Source organism: Heptranchias perlo, chromosome 4 (assembly GCF_035084215.1).
Source record: "Heptranchias perlo isolate sHepPer1 chromosome 4, sHepPer1.hap1, whole genome shotgun sequence".
Classification (NCBI taxonomy): Eukaryota; Metazoa; Chordata; class Chondrichthyes; order Hexanchiformes; family Hexanchidae; genus Heptranchias; species Heptranchias perlo.
Genome location: NC_090328.1, coordinates 117252063 through 117273876, shown reverse-complemented (window position 1 = coordinate 117273876; position 21814 = coordinate 117252063). Strand labels below are relative to the sequence as shown.

At 42.8% G+C, this 21814-nt stretch overlaps 1 protein-coding gene across 3 annotated transcripts in view; it reads right to left on the bottom strand.

Moving 5' to 3' along the window:
* Positions 1-20750, bottom strand: part of smc5 (structural maintenance of chromosomes 5) — a 77130-nt gene extending 56380 nt beyond the window's left edge. For 2 of the 3 annotated variants that reach the window (XR_010962741.1, XM_067983527.1), the window contains exons 1-2: positions 20506-20749; positions 9140-9281 (exon numbers count right to left, since the gene is read on the bottom strand). Coding sequence is in view for 2 of the 3 variants with exons in the window: in XM_067983527.1 (XP_067839628.1) it covers positions 9140-9281; positions 20506-20672 (309 nt within the window). In the remaining variant the exon portion in view is untranslated. Of the gene's footprint in view, positions 1-9139; positions 9282-20505 lie in introns of all 3 variants that reach the window. The other variant, XM_067983528.1, reaches the window with a different exon arrangement.
* Between the last annotated feature and the right edge of the window lie 1064 nt (positions 20751-21814).

Here is a 21814-nt window from a genome sequence, read left to right as displayed (position 1 = left end):
AAGTGAAGTGTGAAAATAAACTAAAAGATTCAGGTATAGTTAATCAGATCTATTTTACCCTTTACTGGTCTGAGTGAAAAGAATGCAATGTGGTAAGTACATTTACCACTAAAGTTGATTATTCTAAGGGTGAAGTCAGTGGCTTAAAATCCTGTTCTCTTGCCTCTGCTCAAAGATAAAATGGCCATCCCAATTATCTGTTGGAGCTGCAATGCACAAAATAATTTCCAGCCTCCCTTTAAAATTAGATAGGGACAAAAGAGGTCTCCCCATTTTAATTCTTCATATTGAACACCATCCATAAGATAGTATGAGATGAATTTCATGATCAGTCTGTATAGTCATAATAACAAATTCTACTCGTCACTTCACAGTCCCAATGCTAATGGGGCTGCCCAGCAAAGCAGAGGTCAGAAACATACCCATGTACAAACTATGTCTGGAACTAATTCCCATTTATCCATTTAAAACTAATACTACAGTGTTAAGAGAAATACAGTATTTCACCGTATAAGCTTTCTGGAAAACTATGGAGCATTGAAGCGTGAATAGCGTGAGTGCACATGTATTTTTAGACTTGCTTTTCTTTCTTAGAACAGCTTCAACCAAGGTACCATGAGACAAAAGACAAGCAGCAAAATTTCAACTTCAAAGTCCAGCTGCCAGACTCACTGCAGCAGGACCTATAGGGTACAGTAGCGTACTGCTTGTGTTACCGGACTAGTAATCTAGAGAACGCAAACTCATGAGGATTTGAATTCAGCTTTTTTTTTTAAATTCTGGAAATAAAAAGCAGGTACCAGCAAAAGTGACCATGAAGCTGTCGGATTGTCATAAAAACCCAACTGGTTCACTAATGTCCTTTAGGAAAGGAAACCTGCCGTCCTGCCAGCTTCAAAGGGAGAACTGCAGGGGGGATGGTGCAAAGCAGATGACAGCTCTACAGAGTGTAAGGAATGAAGTCAACAACATGCGTTTGGCTTTGGGCTGCTGCGCATAATGCACATGCATTCTTTAGGTCAGATGATGTTGGGTTTGAGTTGAGCCAGATTTGGATCAAATTGAGCCGTAGGCAGGCATTGTGCTATATACTAGTTTGTCCAGACTCAATGATTTGTTGCAAGTATGCTGTCTGAAAAATAAGGATTTGCGTGTCTCCACATTCCTTCAGATCATGCACCCCCATCCTGTTAGAGAGGCATCAGTATCCAGCATAAAATGCAGACAGAGCCTGCAGCTGCAATCATGGGTACATCTGCTTCTTGATTCACTTTAGGGGTTGCTTGTCACCCAGCTCAGATTAAGGAAAGGGACCAATGGCAGCTGTGCAATTACAACAGTCTCATGAAGAACCTCGTATCAGGTACGACAGATATGTCTACTGTTATCAACCAAGGGATTTTCACGAAACTTCGAACCGGTTCCTGCTTTCTAATCTGAATTTAGAGAATGTAAATTGAATAACCCCAAAACATTCCAGTGGCAGTCAGTATACATGCAGAGCAATTTGGAACTGGACCCCTATGAAGAAGATGCAACTTAGGACTTTTCTCAACTGGCAGTCCAAGACAAGTCCTGTCACAGCAATGCCTATGTAAAAATTCCGAGTGACTTCTGGTCCTCTACATAATGAATATTATAGATATGTAGGTGCTAGTTCACCAACACGTGGCAACAGGATAAGGACTGGTGAGCACTCCAGTTGCTGATGTGAGGCCAATGGGAGTATTATATATTTCGCACCTAATTGGCAAAAGAGCCAGGTGAGATGAGGAGACATTGTTTTACGCAGCAAGTTATGATCTGGAATGCACTGCCTAAAAGGGTAGTGGAAGCAAATTTAATAGTAACTTTCAAAAGGGAACTGGATAAATACTTGAAGGGGAGAAAATTGTAGGGCTATGAGGAAAGAGCAGGGCAGTGGGACTAATTGAATAGCTCGTTCAAAGAGCCGGCACATGCACAATGGGCTAAATGGCCCCCTTCTGTGCTGTAAGATTTTATGATTCAAACTTCAGGTACTTTGTGTGAAATTCTCCAATCCGTATGTAAAAATCCACACCCTTGAGATCCATAACTGCCAAACATTCCAATGGATTATGCAAGATGCATTTGCATGTTCAACTTTTCATTCTATATGAATGAGTTCAAAGATTTGGTATAAATTTTTTTACTTTTTGGAACTGTAAAATTATAGAAGTAGAACCATGGTTTTCTTAATTTAAAGGTTCTCTTTTCATGGTCATTGAAAGTGGCAGCTTCTACACTTATTCTTTCAAAAGATAACTGCCCCGAGAAAAATCACCTACTCCATTTTGCAGAAAACCTTCTGTAATGAAAGACATAGCATTCCCAGTCTATCTCACCAAGGAATCTGACAAGATGACATCCTATTATGTCAGATTTGTTTTCCCTACTGGAATATCCACCAGGCAGCTTATGGGGTCTAGTAGCATTGATTGAAACCTCCCAAAATGATCTTAACTTGATTACTCAACAGCCCTTTTCACAGAAAAGGGAATTCCAACATTATTCTTTGAAGAAGCACAAGAAACCCTGAAATCCTTAACTATGCATATCTGAAGAGCAGAGCACCTTGGGCTACTGTACTAGCATCTGCACTGAGGAAAATGTCAAACTGTTGTAGAAATACAACTGTCTGAAGTGACATATTTGCCTGAACACTGGACCTAACTTCAGAAGAGACATGCTATAGCTGCAGTAATTTCAGTGGTTTTATGTACGAATTTGACTCAATGAACTTGGTACAATGTCAATGTTATTGGCAAAGTATCTTGAAAATACAATGGTCTTCCCCAGCTATTGTGCCTTTTTGTTCCCTTCTAGACTAGGGCAATGACACCTTGTGCTGAACTGGGAATTTTCCATACTTAATTTGTACATGAAAGCCACAGGGGAAGTCAGTTACAGGCTTTGCAAACAACGGTTCTTCAGTGACAATGAAAAATCTTTATATGGCCTGTCTGTTCTGGAATCAATCGCTGCCAACTGTCCCTTATTCTCCTACTACTTTAGTGACAGACCATGTAAGAGGGGGAGCTGTAACCCATGGGATGCCACGGCTATGGATACATCAATGGGGCTAAAATGGAATTACTGCTGGTGTCAGGGCTCTCTAGGATGTGGGGCACCAGTTAAGAAGCTCTGTGGGTGTTAGTCATCCAAAGATATAACTGGATACCAGAATGAAGGAATCCTGAGAAATAGTTTCCTTTTCTTGTTGATGCTCCTAATGAACATTCTCCTCCTATACACTCTCCCAGCATCCTCCTTGGGAAACATGAGATATTGTTCTGCCATGGGGCCAAAAGCATGTATATTCAGGTGAGTTATTCAGTGCTATACGTTTAGTATAGGCCCAACTGAGAATTTCAGGAAAGGGAGTTCAGTTTGCGAACATTGACAATACTGGCTCATGCCAGGATATAGTTGCACATGAGCCAGGAGGTTGACACCCTCTGATACCACATCCAAGAAGCCATTCTTTATGTATGAGCCTAGACAGGAAGTGACAGCAGATTTTTCAACCATAAGGGCCATCACAGCCAAGTCCAATTTTGATCAGTTTCTCGCAGGGATCACAGGAATGAAAAGGCCAATGACATTAGCTAACTCAGCATAGCGTTCAACCAGCTCAGTTTCACACCAGGCAGCAAATATATCAATTGAGCCACTGGTAAACATTTCAATTTCCTAACTGTCTATCTCTCTTTTCTTCGACTGCAGAGGTTGTTGTGCAATTTGTGCCAGTTGTTATGCACACTATAGCAGGCAAAACACAGGTCAAGATTTTACAAGTTTTCTGATGGGCTCATGAGCTAGTGATTGCAGCCTTCAAAATTCTCTGCAAATTCTGAGACCTAAAGCATCTAAAACAATGCCACTGCCATTTTAGGAAACAGCAGTGATTCCCAGAATTCTCAACAGCTAAAAATAAGAGGGTTTCAACAGAATCACTCATATGGCAGGACAGGAACATGGAACAAAGCTGATACGAAGCTAGGTGCTGCTTTTTTGTAAGCTGGTATCAGAACAGAGAGTGAGGCACTAGGATGCCCATGCCCAACTGTCAACAGCTGTAACACATTTGGAGAGGTTTGGTGTGACAGAAAACAAAAGCGCAGAAAATATTAGAGCAGATTCTTCTGTCAATGGCTTTGTATTTTCAAGTTACATTGAGAGGTCCATTGGACAAAGCCAGTTTGATCCGAATACAAATGAAGACTTGAGGAGTTTGCGACAACTCTATCAAGTACTGCCCAGTGTACCGCTGATCTGTGTACTGACTGTAGACTTTACAAGACCATTTCTGCTATCAGGCAGCAACTGCAAAATCCTGAAATTGAGTAACTTTGTGAATAATGCTGGAGGAAGCTATCTGAGCTGAGGGGGTCAACGCCTTCATCCTGATCTTACAAGACCATAACTTTACTTAATTGATGAATCTTTTTGGATCAATCGAGGGCTTCCTGTACGTGAACCCATTATCGGACTTGCAGATAAACAGATATGCTTCAAAGAACTGGAGCTCACAATCTCGGTGCTGGCAAGAAACAAACTCGGACATAGCTTTTTACAATAGCAATTGCAGCAAGCCTTTCTGCCAAGTTTGGAGCAGGACTCACACTTTTTATAGCTATGCAATTATCAGAGAGAAGATAATCAGGCATCATGGATACCTGGAAAGGATCTGTGACTTTTGACACATATCTTGAAACTTAAAAACTGGTGCAGAGGACAAAGACAAGTCAACCTGGAACTGATCCACCACTTTCAACAAAACTAGTACAGGGCTACCAAGAGAACCAAGCACGACAAAGTGCATTATTTTACTAATTACAACCACCTGCCCCCTAAAAAAAAAATTCAAAAATCGGATTTCCCATGTCTTTGTTGCTTAAATTTATCTATAAATGGAGTTATCACCTGATCAAAATAACAGCACAAGGACATGTTTGTCTCCCAGGAATAATATATCATATCTGTATTTGAAGTTGAATGAATGAGGAAGAGTGACCTTTACACCACTCCCCACATTGAAAAATGTATCTATGACTCCCAAAGGGACAGTCATGGGGAGGTTACAGTGTTGATATACAGCAAACAGTTTATTCAGCATAATCAAATTACAGCAGTTTTAATGTGTTTATCAAACACATGCCAAAATAAAATTGTACTATGCAGATACTATTTCCTACATGTACAAATATAGTATATATTACATTTAAAGTAATGTGTACAGTTTTAGTCTCCTTACCTAAGGAAGGATATACTTGCCTTAGAGGGGGTGCAACAAAGGTTCACTAGATTGATTCCTGGGATGAGAGGGTTGTCCTATGAGGAGAGATTGAGTAAAATGGGCCTATACTCTCTAGAATTTAGAAGAATGAGAGGTGATCTCATTGAAAGGTATAAAATTCTTAGAGGGCTTGACAGTAGATACGGAGAGGCTGTTTCCCCTGGCTGGAGAGTCTAGAACTAGGGGTCATAGTCTCAAGACGTCAGCCATTTAGGACCGAGATGAGGAAAAATTTCTTCACTCACAGGGCTGTGAATCTTTGGAATTATCTACCCCAGAGGGCTGTGAATGCTCAGTCGTTGAGTATATTCGAGATTGAGATCGATAGATTTTTCGACAATAATGGATTCAAGGGATATGGGGATAGGGCAGGAAAGTGGAGTTGAGGTAGAAGATCAGCCATGATCGTATTGAATGTCAGAGCAGGCTCAAGGGGCCATATGGCTTATTCCTGCTCCTATTTCTTATGTTTTTATGTAAATTTTTTAAAAATTACACCACAGCCAAAGAACATGAGACATTTAGTACATAAATTTAAACTTTAAAAGCCAGAAAACATTACAAAATAACTATAGCTTATCTTATCATATATGCAGCATTAAACAATGATTTTTTTTTGTTTGACACCTTTCTAATTTTAGTATTACAGCATGTTCAATCCACTGTAAGCTTCATTATTCCCATTATATTAATTGCAACTGGCTGGCCACTTTTTCAAAATTCTAATGCTGGGCATTAATTATAGTAGTTGCTCTCTAGACACATACCTCAAATCTATACAACTAGATGTCTTTTGTGTGCATGAAGCAGCACACCGAAGGAGTCATTCCTCAGAATAATGTGTGGCTCAAAAAACCATTTATCTGTTAAGTCCAATTGATGAAAAGTGAAGGAATCAAAAGGAGCAAAAAAGGTACCACAGAGGACAACCACTCAAGCAAAAAACAAGCAACTAATTCCTTCTTTCTCCCCCAAAACTACCACTCATGAATTAACACGACCCACAAAACTGTCAAAATAATTTTTCTGCCCCATTATTTCTGCCATTTTCCTTCTTCACTCAGGCCACTTAAAAATAAGATTTATAACGTATCAAATAAGAGATATAAAATTTCTGGGAAACGTCACTAAACTTACCTTAACATTGGCTACTTTAGTTAGAAATGCCTGTAAGTAGCTGCCCCAATACCCTGGGATTTGAGGTTGGAAATTTCAGCTGTCGAAGCCCTAAAGCTCTGGACCTCGCGACCTCAGGACGCCCCAAAGCACTTTGCAGCCAATTAAGTACTTTTGAAGAGTAGTCACTGTGTTAATGTAGGAAAAGTGGCAGCCAATTTGTGCACAGCAAGTTCCCACAAACAGCAATGTGATAATGACCAGATAATCTGTTTTTATTTTAAAAGTGATGTTGGTTGAGGGATAAATATTGGCCAGGAACCGGGGAGAACTCCCCTTCTCTTCTTCAAAATAGTGCTGTAGGATCTGAGAGGGCAGATGGGACCTCAGTTTAATGTCTCATCCAAAAGTCGGCACCTCCGACAGTGCAGCACTCACTCAGTACTGCCCTGGAGTGTCAGCCTGGATTATGTGCTCAAGTCTCTGGAGTGGGACTTGAACCCACAACCTTCTGACTTAGATGCGAGAGCGCTACCCAATGAGACACGGCTGACACCATGTTTATGAGTTGCATTGATGCTCCCATTGCAACCAGAGACAGCCAGCCCCAGACCATGGAAAATGACTACCTCTCCAGGTGATGGTCACTGGAGATGAAACAGTGAGAAAATTCCTCCTTAAGCACTGCTACACAAACTATAGCTTCAGCAAGAGCTGCAAATTCACTATGGGAGGGAAGAGGGAGAAAAACATAGCTTTTATACATCATGCGAATCATGATAAATGACAAAAGTCCGGGAGGAGGAGGAGATCTCTACAAAGAAATCTTAAGCAAATGCTGTATAATCACCATGGGAGAGAGAGCAAACAAAAATATAATGTAAAATAACTGTGGATAAGCAGTTTTGGATAGGAACAATCAAATAAAGTTACTTGCATCTGAATCAAATTTTGTAAACACTAAATACTATTAAAAATGTGAGGCCAGTATCTCACAGTATCAGTAAGATACGGTATATTTTTCCCTCATCTGTCATATAATATATTGCTTCAGTAAACATGCTGTATTGACAGGTGAACTACTGTCAGATTTAGGTTGCTGCATTTAAGTGATTTTTAAAAAAAATTTGTTCATGGGCTGTGGGCGTCGCTGGCGAGGCCGGCATTTATTGCCCATCCCTAATTGCCCTTGAGAAGGTGGTGGTGAGCTACCTTCTTGAACCGCTGCAGTCCGTGTGGTGAAGGTTCTCCCAGTGCTGTTAAGAAGGGAATTCCAGGATTTTGACCCAGCGACGACAAAGGAACGGCAATATATTTCCAAGTCAGGATGGTGTGTGACTTGGGAGGGGAACGTGCAGGTGGTGTTGTTCCCATGTATCTGCTGCTCTTGTCCTTCTAGGTGGTAGATGTCATGGGTTTGGGAGGTGCTGTCGAAGAAGCCTTGGCAAGTTGCTGCAGTGCATCCTGTGGATGATGCATACTGCAGCCACGGTGCGCCGGTGGTGAAGGGAGTGAATGTTTAGGGTGGTGGATGGGGTGCCAATCAAGCGGGCTGCTTTGTCTTGGATGGTGTCGAGCTTCTTGAGTATTGTCGGAGCTGCACTCATCCAGGCAAGTGGAGAGTATTTCATCACACTCCTGACTTGTGCCTTGTAGATGGTGGAAAGGCTTTGGGGAGTCAGGAGGTGAGTCACTCGCCGCAGAATACCCAGCCTCTGACCTGCTCTTGTAGCCACAGTATTTATATGGCTGGTCCAGTTAAGTTTCTGGTCAATGGTGACCCCCAGGATGTTGATGGTGGGGGGATTCTGCGATGGTAATGCCGTTGAATGTCAAGGGGAGGTGCTTAGACGCCCTCTTGTTGGAGATGGTCATTGCCTGGCACTTGTCTGGCGCAAATGTTACTTGCCACTTATCAGCCCAAGCCTGGATGTTGTCCAGGTCTTGCTGCATGCGGGTTCGGACTGCTTCATTATTTGAGGGGTTGCGAATGGAACTGAACACTGTGCTATCATCAGCGAACATCCCCATTTCTGACCTTATGATGGAGGGAAGGTCATTGATGAAGCAGCTGAAGATGGTTGGGCCTAGCACACTGCCCTGAGGAACTCCTGCAGCAATGCCCTGGGGCTGAGATGATTGGCCTCCAACAACCACTTCGTAGTAGTAGTCTGAGTCAGAAGGTTACATGTTCAGTCCCCACTCCAGAATTTTAGCACATAATCTAGACCAGTATTTTATTGCAGTACTGAGCGAGTATTATATTGTCTGAGGTGCCATCTTTCGGATGAGACATTAAACCTAGGCCCCATCAGCTCTCTCAGGTAATCCCATGGCATATCAAAGAAGAGCAGGGAGTTCTCTCGATGTCCTGGTCAACAAGCATCACTCAATCAACACCATCAAAAAAAGATTAACTGATCATTCATCTGATTGACGTGGGCAAATTGGGTGCTGCATTTGTCTACGAAACAATGATTATACTTCACAAGTAATTCACTGGCTGTAAAGTACTTTGGGACGTCCTGAGGTGAAAGGTGCTATATAAATGCACGTTCTTTTTTTGCAACAGGTCAGAAACCATGTTCCAGACTGAAACAATGTTACATGGAATCTCCTAGTAATTTAGTTGTCCAATTAACCAATAAGGAACTTGCTGTAAAATCAAGAGACTTCATTACATCAAATGTTATTAGCACTCACCTTGTCTCCTCTGCCAATAAAGGAGGTTTTTCCTGCCAAGCCCAGGCAAATCGCACAGACTATACTGGACTTTCCAGTGCCATTGGCACCCACTATCATGTTCAAATTGGGCCCAGGGCGGATCTCACAGGAATCATAAGTTCTGAAAAGCAACATAACATTTACTAAATTCAAAGAAAAGATTGACATCACAACTTATTCCCAATACTGTTCACTGTCAGATTGTTATATCAAACATTACAAATATGTAATAATTAAAGCTATACAACAACTTTGTTTCAGTACTTATACTAAGTTTTAAACTTCAATGGTGCTAGACCTTAGCATGGGAGAGAACTTCTACAGCACTGTTCTCATGCTCTCTTGTTTTAAAAACACACATAAGCAACACTTTGAAGCTTTAAATCCCAAAACACAAATCAGTTATAGCCATTTCAGTAGTATTAGTCAGCATCCATTTCTAATTACTACTCCATCTTGTTTAGAAGCAGGTTTTTCCTTTGTGCCTGTTAAAGGGTCTAATGTGGAGGCTGATTTTACACAATTGTGAAGCCTAACAGAATAAAAGATTCTGTGAACATACTGGGAAGTCCCATTGTTGTTGTAAAGCACAAGAGCAAAGCTTGAGAACTTTAAAGTCATCAAAATTTGAAATCACACTGAAGCCCTTTACTCACTCTGTCACCTTAACACATATAATCTTCCAGGTATTCCACTGATAGGCTTTTTTATGAAGCGCATATCTTGCATTCCAATTATTTTCTATTATATCACTTAATTATGCCTAAGTTGAACACGTTTTCACATACCTATAAAGGAAGATACTTTATTTATCCCCATCAATATCTACGATTTCCAAATGAATCAGATTGAGATTCAATTTAAGGCAGCACAAGAAAATCTGCTGTCACTGGTCAGACCATCTATAAACCACTGAATGTAGTCCCTACAGCATAAGCAACATGCCTCTCCATTTTCACTGCACGACTCAGCATAGGCACAAGGTCAGGTTTACACACACACCACCATTTAAAGTTTGCATCAAGTGGGAAAATACAATTATAAATTATGACTTGTATCATTATTCAGAAACAGGTGTGATTTTTAAATTTGAAATTGAAAATTAATTAATTTTTTTTAAACCAGCTATGAACAGAATTATTCAATTCAAACATGTAGAAAAACAATACAGAAGGGACCACAGTTTCAATTTGAAATTCTTAATGCAACAGTTTAAATTACAAATAGGAGGAATACAGTTTCATAAATGTATTATTTACTACTTTGCATAATTTATTCAAATCTGAACAATGGGATTACTTGTCCATCACTTTCTCAGTCCCTGCGATTATGACAAACTTCTTTTATTTTAAATACATTTTGGTAATTCATTGTACAGCTGGTTTAACATTTCTGACATTCACTGGAGGTAAATGTTTCAAACCCACCAGTGTATCTTTCCATCATTTTTTTTTAAAAGGAAGGTGTTCCTCAATTTGATTGACCTGCAGAACTAAAGCAAAGAGCCCATTCTCATAACCAATAAGGAATTTGGAAATTCACTTCCTACAATTAAAATATTCAGATCTTCAATACAACACAGAGCCAGAAACTAAACCAACAGTAGAACAAGTTGTACAATGCTAAAATGACCACTATCTGCTTCTCTCCCACATTTATGTTGGCAGCTGGCACCAATCTCTACATCTGAAATAAAAACAGAAAATGCTGGAAATACTCAGCAACTGTGGAGAAAGAAACAGAGTTAATGTTTCAGGTCAATGGCCCTTCGTCAGAACTGACTTTCTCTATGTCTGTTGGAGACTGGCCAAAAATTCAGACACCATGCCTGAGGAGGCCTGGAAACTGATGAGGAGCTAGTTTTATACATAGTCACGTTCAAGTTATTATGCTAACACACTGAAATCAATCCATTTAATGGTCCAGAAGAGTTTGCAACAATTCAATGGCAGATTGCAAGACTCATATAATCTTGAGTCTACACTGTCTTTGGTTCTCCAATGGTAGGGGTCATTTGTGTTCATAAGTCTTACTGATGGCAGAAGAACCATGTCAGTGGCACTCTATCTAAAGTTAAAAGAAACAATTTATTCTCGTATGGCACCGTATCACATCATCAGGATGTCCTGAAGTACTTCACATCCAATGAATTATTTCTGAGATGCAGTCACTGTTATGTAGGCAAATGCAGCAGCCAATTTGCAAATGCACCACATGGCAGGGTCCTACAAACAACAAATGAGAATAAACAGAGCACTTTTCAATAGAGGTAACAGCCACCTTACGTAAAGCTATGGGGAATATTAAAATAACACCGTTCAACAGTGACTACACTTTATCAGTAATTAATTGGCTGTGAAGCACTTAGCAATGTCCTGAGAGCGTGAAAATCAATGTTTGTCTGATAACACTCCTGTAAAGCGGCTTGGGATGATTTACCACGTTAATGGTAAATGGCGCTTTATAAATGGATGTTGTTTTTGTTCAAAGGTGCTATATAAAGACGATTTATTTATTTCTAATAGACACCATTAAAACTAGAAAAGAACAGGTGATCCCAGTTCATTATCCTCTTTGCCTGTAACTGTAAATTCATCAGGGACTCTGTTTTTAATTATCCTGTTTTTAACTGGCCAGAATGATTGCATAGTAGTAGATGTCAAGGTAAATAATAAAGAAAGCCACTGACATACACTTACAGATAAGTGAAAAAGATAATGAACTGGGATCACCTGTTCTTTTCTAGGATCAGGAGTAGGCCATTCAGCCCCTCGTACCTGCTCCGCCATTTGATAAGGTCATGGCTGATCTGTGATCTAACTCCATATACCTGCCTTTGGCCCATATCCCTTAATACCTATCTAGTTTTAAAATACTTTACTTTTTCACAGAAAAATAGATAGAATTACAGAATACAATCCACAACACTAGTAAACGTTCTGGAATGAAAATTAAACGGGATTTATTTACTAACAGTAAACCAGAGGCCCTAATGATCAGGGTAACTATGCCATCTACTGGTTGTGATTGATACGTCAGAACTGTTATATCACTGAGTGACCAGGCTCACTGCACTTTAGTAACTACAGACTGGTTCTCCACTCAATTGTTTCTATAAAAGCTCTCGGGCCTATTCAGAACTCCTACAAATCTGAACAATGCCTAAAAAAGCTAACTTGTACGAATTGTCTTAGAACTGTTCAGGACAAAAACATGCAGCTAACATAAGTAAAACTACCGACCTAATTAACCAGGATGAATGGAACAACTTGCTGGGAATAAACCATAGTTACAGTACTAAAATTCTCTCAAATATTTGTGGCACTTAGACCACTAATTCACAGTTTTCACAGAAAAGCAGATGGAAATAAAATCCTCAAAATATTGAATACCACAAAATTCCATGTGATTAATACTAAATATGAGTATTCAGGCAAAGAGAAAGAGAGAGGCAGGCAGAGATACTTGCATTGTATAACGCCTTTCACGACTTCAGGGCGTCCCAAAACGCTTTAAAGGCAATGAAGTACTTTTGAAGTATAGTCATTGTTGTAATGTAGGAAACATGGCAGCCAATTTGCGCACAGCAAGTTTCCACAAACAGCAATGTGATAATGTCCAGCTCATCTGTTTTATTCATGTTGGTTGAGGGCAGACGGGACCTCGGTTTAATATCTCATCCTAAAGAAGGCACCTCTGACAGTGCAGCACTCCCTCAGTACTGCACTTGAGTGTCAGCTTGGATTATGTGCTCAAGTCTCTGGAGTGGGACTTGAACCCACAACCTTCTGATTCAGAGGCAAGAGTGCTACCACAGAGCCACGGCTAACACGGTTAACTCATGAGGAGATCTAGGGGATTGGCACTTTGAAAGGAACCCACAACATCCATGCATCCCTCTCCCTTTCACCTTAGCTGGCACCAACACTCCAATCAAGGCCCGGTGGTGTTGAAAAACTAAACTTCCACAAATAAAGCTTTATTTATGTTCGAGTCAGTGGGCTGTTTGTCTCACTGGTTCCCAAAGCTCAGGATGTAAATCAACCAGATCTGCAAAGGCTGGTAAAAAAACAGGGCTTGCTGGACACCAGTCTCTATGGCTTAAAAGCCCAGACACCAGTATAAAACCATCCTAAAAAAGGGAATCGAGCTCCACACACTTAGTTGTAAGTGGGACCCAACGGCAGCTTTGATACCCCCCCCACCCCCCAAGGTTGTGGGTTGTGAGACCCCCCCCACCCCCCAAAAGATTGGGCTTATCAAGGCGGGAGATCTTAGCGCTGATAAATCGACCACATCCCATTACATGAGCCCAGTGCTGATATCAAGCACTCCCAGGTATGGTATAGCCCTCTAGAGAGGTGGAGCTGCACTTGCAGGAGTGGACCTCAGCTGTTGAAGCTGGGGGTCAATTTAAAATTTCAAAAGTGAGATTGATAGATTTTTGTTAGGCATGGGTATCAAGGGTTACAGAACCAAGGCAGGTAAATGGGGTTAAGATACAGATCAGCCATGATCTAATTGAATGGCGGAACAGGCTCGAGGGGCTGAATGGCCAGTTCCTGTTCCTAGGTTGTGCAGGATTTCCAGCCCATCTTTGCGTCAAGCTGCCTGTTTGGCAGACTCGTGTCACATAGTTAATCTCAGTCAATTCAAATACAGAATATTTCTCAGTAAATCTGCAGTGATCACATCTCAATTATTGAACACTAATCTGTGAATACTAACGACATGGAGCATTACAGTTAACAACAACTCTGCAAACTAAAGAACTGCACCATAATCCCACATTTAAATCTTGGTCCTCCAGCGCTCCAACTGCAGAAGGAGAAGGGGGGAAAATCAGACAGGGTACTTGATCCTAATCGCTATCCTCTGAAAATTGTTTGTGGGTGGGCATCAGGTGAGAACAGAATTGGGTTTGGCTGTGAAGCCCTCTGTAGTCAAAAAGCCTGTCAACACTCACAATTTAATGTTCCTTGAACTTTCCTGTTAGAATATAATTGTATTCCCTTCCTGGAAACAACTTATTCCCTATATAATTACACTCCCTAAAGGGTTGTTCAAGGCATTGGTAAGTTGCTTCTTCAGGAGGAAGCTCACATTACACAATAAAGAGCATTTTTAAAAAAAAGTATAAATTAGTAACTACTGTAAACAAAATGCTTCATGGTAAATAGGAGAAATATGTAATGTGAAATAATATTCACTAATGTTTCTGCCCATTACCAAGCCAGTTCTTTTCCAGTCATACATTTAACCTTTCACCCCTGACACTGCATGTTGTGTTACAAAAGAATAACACAATGATGGAATTAACCACAGGTGTGAGCCACAAGATGTGAAACTCCCTTAAAACATTTTGAGGTTATAATTCTACATAATACAAACAACTTTAACATTGCTTACGTCTTTTTATCTTTGCCTGATACAGATGGACAACTAACCCCCACAATCAAATTTGGATTTGAACAGAAATAGTTTATACTTTATGATCTAACCAGACAGTGATCTAACAAAGAACACATAAACTGCAGTATATTATTAAGGTAGTATTATGGAAGTGATTTATCAAGTCACCTTAACCCAGCAATATGTTATATCCTGGAAACGAAACACTCTCTAATGTTTTTTTATTATTCATTCATGGGATGTGGGCATCGCTGGCAAGGGCAGCATTTATTGCCAATCCCTAATTGCCCCTTGAGAAGGTGGTGGTGAGCTGCCTTCTTGAACCGCTGCAGTCCGTGTGGTGAAAGTACTCCCACAGTGCTGTTAGGAAGGGAGTTCCAGGTTTTTGACCCAGCGACGATGAAGGAACGGCGATATATTTCCAAGTCAGGATGGTGTGTGACTTGGATGGGAACATGCAGGTGGTGTTCCCATGAGTCTGTTGCCCTTGTCCTTCTAGGTGGTAGAGGTCGCAGGTTTAGGAGATGCTGTCGAAGGAGCCTTGGCGAGTTGCTGCAGTGCATCCTGTAGATGGTACACACTGCAGCCACGGTGCGCCGGTGGTGGAGGGAGTGAATGTTTAAGATGGTGGATGGGGTGCCAATCAAGAGGGCTGCTTTGTCCTGGATCGTGTCGAGCTTCGTGAGTGTTGTTGGAGCTGCACTCATCCAGGCAAGTGGGGAGTAATCCATCACACTCCTGACTTGTGTCTTGTAGATGGTGGAAAGGATTTGGGGAGTCAGGAGGTGAGTCACTCACCGCAGAATACCCAGCCTCTGACCTGTAGCCATAGTATTTATGTGGCTGGTCCAGTTAAGTTTCTGGTCAATGGTGACCCCCAGGATGTTGATGGTGGGGGATTCGGCAATGGTAATGCCATTGAATACCAAAGGGAGGTGGTTAGACTCTCTCTTGTTGGAGGTGGTCATTGCCTGGCACTTGTGTGGCACGAATGTTACTTGCCACTTATCAGCCCAAGACTGGATGTTGTCCAGGTCTTGCTGCATGCAGCCCTGGACTGCTTCATTATCTGAGGGGTTGCAAATGGAGCTGAACATTTAAATCATCAGCAAACATCCCCATTTCTGACCTTATGGTCATTGAAAGGGAAGGTCATTGATGAAGCAGCTGAAGATGGTTGGGCCTGGGACACTGCCCTGAGGAACTCCTGCAGCAATGCCCTGGGGCTGAGATGATTGGCCTCCAGCAACCACTACTATCTTCCTTTGTGCTAGGTATGACTCCAGCCACTGGAGAGTTTTCCCCCCCGATTCCCATTGACTTCAATTTTACTAGGGCTCCTTGGTGCCACACTCGGTCAAATGCTGCCTTGATGTCAAGGGCAGTCACTCTCACCTCAGGAATTCAGCTCTTTTGTCCATGTTTGGACCAAGGCTGTAATGAAGTCTGGAGCCGAGTGGTCCTGGCCGAACCCAAACTGAGCATCGGTGAGCAGGTTATTGGTAAGTGCCGCTTGATAGCACTGTCGATGAGGCCTTCCATCACTTCGCTGATGATCGAGAGTAGACCAACAGGGTAGTAATTGGCCAGATTGGGTTTGTCCTGCTTTTTGTGGACAGGACATGCCTGGGCAATTTTCCACTTTGTCGGGTAGATGCCAGTGTTGTAGCTGTACTGGAACAGCTTGGCTAGAGGCGCAGCTAGTTCTGGAGCACAAGTTTTCAACACTGATGTAGACACAGGTAGTTTTTTTTGGAAAGGGAGGAACAAAAAAAGCCAGTTTTCTGCTATTTCCAACAACAACATGCATTTATATAGTGCCTTTAACATAGAAAAATGTCCCAAGGCGCTTCACAAGAGCGTCAGCAGACAAAAATGAATGCTGAGTCAAAAAGATATTTTAGGAGTGGTGTCCAAAAGCTAGATCAAAACAAGTTTTTGTTCATTCCAGAGCAAGTTTCAACAAGTTTAAAAAACACAGCATCAGGTGTAGTAAATACATGCAACACAAGGTTGACTTTTGCACCTTGGCTACAAGGCAAATTCAAATGCAAATTAGATAGATATCTCCCAGAAAATAATATTTTGGGATATAGTATATGAGTAATTCGAGACATACCATATGCTAAGTGTAACATGCTTGGGAGGAACAGGTGCCTTTGGACCTATGGTTCCCACAAGGGGTTTTCCTTGCCCTCATGTCTGTTGTAGACTAATTGATAGACATTGATTGCTATGATTGATCAACAACTCTGTTACTGTATCATTGCCACACCAGGATGGTAGAAGACAATCTTTTTACGTCTAGCAATTTCGATGCCCTATGTAATATCAGATTTCACAATGAAAGAACCACACACACTTTTAAATTCATCTGTTCATACAATCAACGCAATTCAGACAGCAGATATTAGGATTTTCCTGTATGTTATAGGGGCATATCATGGCTTGTATATTATACAAGGAACACAAACTCCAGTGTCTTATTCAGGACTTTTTTGGCCTAAAGATCTTTTCTTCAAATAATTTCCTAATATATTGACTATCATTGTGTAAGAGGGCAGTGAGTAGTTGAGGTGAATAGCATAGAAGCATTTAAGGGAAAGCTAGATAAACACATGAGGGAGAAAGGAATAGAAGGTTATGCTGATGGGGTGAGATGAAGAGGGGTGGGTAGAGGCTCGCGTGGAGCATAAACACCATGGACCAGTTGGGCCAAATGGCCTGTACTGTGCTGTATGCTCTCTGTATTTAAATCAATATTCTGAACCATATTTCTCGTCCATTTGCATCTCTTGTTACGGAGCTGCACCACTGTTCTACTTTCACTCACAGAAAATAAAGCACGGGTCATGGAAAGACATAAAAGCATGCAATTATTTACACCACATAGTGCAGATACCCATCCACCTCCTTCAACACTCCTCTGTAGTCCAGCTCAATTTGCTCAGTGCATAGTTTCACTCTAACCTGTTCCAACACAGGGAGCACATCTCCAGCCACAGCTTCTCCTCCCTCCCTCCCATAGTCACCTCCGAAATGCTCCTAGGATCCATACTCAAGGTGTCATTTGTAGCTCACTGGTAGCACTCTTGCCTCTGAATCAGAAGTTGTGGGTTCAAGCCCCACTGCAGAGACTTGAGCACTTAATCTAGGTTGACACTTCAGTGCAGTACTGAGGGAGTGCTGCACTGTCGGAGGTGCCGTCTTTCAGATGAGACATTAAACCATGGTCTGCCCCCTCAGGTGGACATAAAAAAATCCAAAATCACTATTCAAAGAGTTGGGATTTCTCTGCAACATTTATCCCTCAACCAACAATACCCAAAACAGACTATCTGGTCATTTATCATATGGCTATACGCAAATTGACTGCCACATGTCCTTACGGAAGTGATGACACTTCAAAATACCGATTGACTGTGAAGCACTTTGAAACGCCTTGAGGTCATGAAGGGCGCTATATAAATGCAAGTTCTTTCTTTCCTTCAGCCCCCTCCTCCTCTTATACATTTTTATACATTAGTTAAAACAAAGCTTTCTGAATTGAGAACATTCACAAGATAATATTGCTGTTAAATGATCGCAATGCCTTCAATGTCCTGATCTAGTTGCCAGCAAGGCAAACTGTCAAAAGGATTTTAAATTACAGATAAAACTGAATTTAGAGATTTAGCAGGAACTGAACCTGGAACTCTCACACTGCCACTTAACTACAACTCCTACAATGCAACTAAAGAAAAGCCCAAAATCAACAGCAGCAGGGTCCTGGTAAATATAATGGAATAATGTGTTTGCACTGCACGATGGATGCTGGTACAGTGTACCGTGAAAGTCGTTATTCTTTTTTTAAAAAATGCAAGACTCCAATAAGCTTATTTTATAAACCTCCACTATTGAACCAGAGCACTAAAACAAACTATAATCTATATATATAAAAAATAAACTTTAATCTGCAAATGATGAGTGTAAAAACAAAGAATGCAGGAAACATGCAGCAGATCCATCAGTATCTGCAAGGCAGCTTAATGTTTTGGAGTGAGACCCTTCCACAGGACAATTCTGAGGAAAGAGCTCAATTTGAAATGTTAACCGTTTTCTTTTTAGATGCTGCTAAACCTGTTGTATATTCCTTGCACTTTTTGTTTTTACTTCAGATTTCCAGAATTCACATTTTTTCTCTACATTGCACATCACTTCTGTTCTGAGTCAGAGCCAGAAAAGAAAACTCAGAACCTGGGAGTAGTTCAAAGTTAGAATGCAGAACCTGGGCTGTTGAAGGAGGCTTTCGCCACAGATTTAGCTTATGAGAAATTTGTGGAACCCACTGTTTACCTAATGGGAGTTGAAACCTGCACTTGTCAGTTGTCCAATGACTAACTAGTGACTTTCCTCCTGTGGGGTGAAGAGAAGGTAGTACGGTCTCTTTGGGATTAATGCAGCTCTAAGATGAACCATCTGGTAATGGAAGATCAGAACGGAGTCAGCCCTGTGGCTGGGAAATCAGATATCCGAGTCAGGTAGTACTCCAGGACTCTGATTCGTTAATGGAACCTGGATGAGAAGACCCATCACTACGCTTTTTAACACTGCCACTTGTTTATCTCGGCACGCAGCACCAGTGGATCTATGATTCTGATGCCAGAATAAGGGAGAGGTGGCCGGTTCATGAGCACTACATGCACATTCTCTCTCTTCCCCAATCTTAACAATTAGCAACATTAAACATAAGAATTAGGAGCAGGAGTAGGCCATACAGCCCCTCAAGCCTGCTCCGCCATTCAATAAGATTATGGTTGATCTTCGACCTCAACTCCACTTAAAGTGGATATTGATGCTGAGATTCTTCCTGCTCAGCCCCAGATAACCTGACAAGCCGATGCCATAACAGGCAGGATGGTCCGTGCTGTGCATGGTGGCAGACAGCATATTTTTTAGCAAGTTAAACTCCTTGCACACATTCAGGTCTTTTTTCTTTAATAGCTCTGAACAAAGGGTTACTTACAAAATTAAATTTATTATTCCTGGTGTCCACAAAACACTCAAGTACCTGCAGTGCCTCAAGGGCTCCCTGAATTTGGGTAAATGAGGATGTCCCTACTAGTAAACAGTGCTCACTCTTTCCTTCCAACATCCCAACAGCTTGGGTTTGGTGACATTTAACCACAGTTCTTGCACCAAAGCCTGTTCACCCATCACCCCTGTGCTCGGTGACCTACATTGACTCCAAATCAGGCAACGACTCGATTTTAAAATTCTCATCCTCGTGTTCAAATCTCTCCATGACCTCGCCCTCCCTATCTCTGTAACCTTCTCCAGCCCTACAATCCTCAGAGATCTCTGCACCCCTCCAATTCCTGACTGTTCCGCATCCCCGATTTTCATCGCTCCACCATTGGCGGCGGTGCCTTCAGCTGCCTGGGCCCTAAGCTCTGGAATTCCCTCCATGAACCTCTCCACCTCCTTTAAGACGCTCCTTAAAACCTACCTCTGTGACCAATCTTTTGATCACCTGTCCTAATATCTCGCTATGCGGCTGGGTGTCAAATTTTTTGTCTGATAATCGCTGCTGTGAAGCGCCTTGGGACGTTTTACTTCGTTAAAGGCGCTGCATTAAATGTAAGTTGTTGTTGATCAAAAACTACATCCACCGATTAATGAGCGTCTGTCAACGGCTGAGCGGAGGCGGAGCGCCAGCTGACGCCACAACACAGCCCGCAGGCCCGAACCAGGTAAACAACAAGCGGCTTCCGACCCCCCCCCCGGGCTCCATCAGCCGGTTATCACTCACACCGACCCGGGGCCGGGGGGGGGGGGGAAGAGAGAAAGAGCTGCTACCCAGCCTGATCATAAAGGCCTTTTATTATCACTTTAGAAAACCCATGCGAGGCCGATCCCTAACAACCGCCTGATTTACGTTATTAAAAACTCACAGGAAGTTATCCATCTTGATCCTGACGATGGAGCCCTCCACGAAGTGGTTCACCACCTTCTCCTCGTCGCCACCCACCGCCGCCTCCTGCGGAGCCTGCCTGCCCGTCGGCGCTCTTTTACCGCCCGATTCCCGCTGGCCCGACGACTTTCGTTTCGGCGCCGCCATCTTTACGGTTGCCAAGCTCGCTCTCTTTCCCGCGCAAACACACCAGCCTGTGCGTCAGCGCGCCTCCTCGCCCAGCCACGGGGGCGCGCCCGAGCCCGAGCCCGCGCGCGCGCGCGACCACGGGCAGCCACGCAACCACCCACACCCGCGAGCACGCCTCGGTTGCGCGCGCGTCACTATTGAAAGAGCGCGCACGCACGCACCTGACCAGGTAACCCATAATTCTGGCAGCTGGGATTGTTAACAGTTGAGAGGCGCCCTTGTACGAAGTTTATGCTGAAAAGCCTTCTGGCTCCTGGGGGGGGGGGGGGGCAGGGGAAGGAACTGTTTATTCCACCACTTTTTATGCAAGGTGACTCAGTCCCTGGTAGCACTCTCTCGCCTCGGTGGGTTCAACCCCTCCCAGCTCCAGCGCACGACGCGAAGCCCACTGACAGCGCGGCCTCCCAGTCCTTCTTGTCGTCTATCACGGAGGTTCTAGACGACAGCAAGCGGGAGAGTCTGGATCAACCGCTAACTCTGGACGAACTGACAAAGGCAGTCCGTTCCTTTGAGAAGAGTAGGACTCCCTGAAGCGACGGCTTACCGGTGGAGTTGTACTCGGCTCTGTGGGACTGGATAGGCCCAGACCTGCTGGAAGTGTACGGGGGTATGCTTCTGGCAGGCAGCACGTCAGGCTCCATGCGGAAAGGCATCATCACCCTCATCTACAAGCGGAAGGGGGAGAGGGAAGAAATCAAAAATTGGCGACCCATCTCACTACTTAACGTGGACTACAAAATTCTGTCCAAGGTCATCGCCAATTGGGTCAAGTCAGCCCTGGAGGTGGTGATCCACCCCGATCAGACCTGCGCCGTGCCTGGCAGGAAGATCTCTGATAGCCTGGCGCTACTCAGGGATACGATCGCCTACGTACAGGACAGGGGGGTGAATACCTGCCTGGTCAGCCTGGACCAGGAGAAGGCCTTTGACAGAATATCCCACAGGTACATGATGGACGTGCTCTCCAAAATGGGGTTTGGGGAGGGAATCCGCAATTGGATCCAACAGCTCTACACAAACATCAGTAGCGCCATTTCAATCAATGGATGGGAATCAGAAAGCTTCTCGATCAAATCTGGATTCAGGCAGGGCTGTCCTCT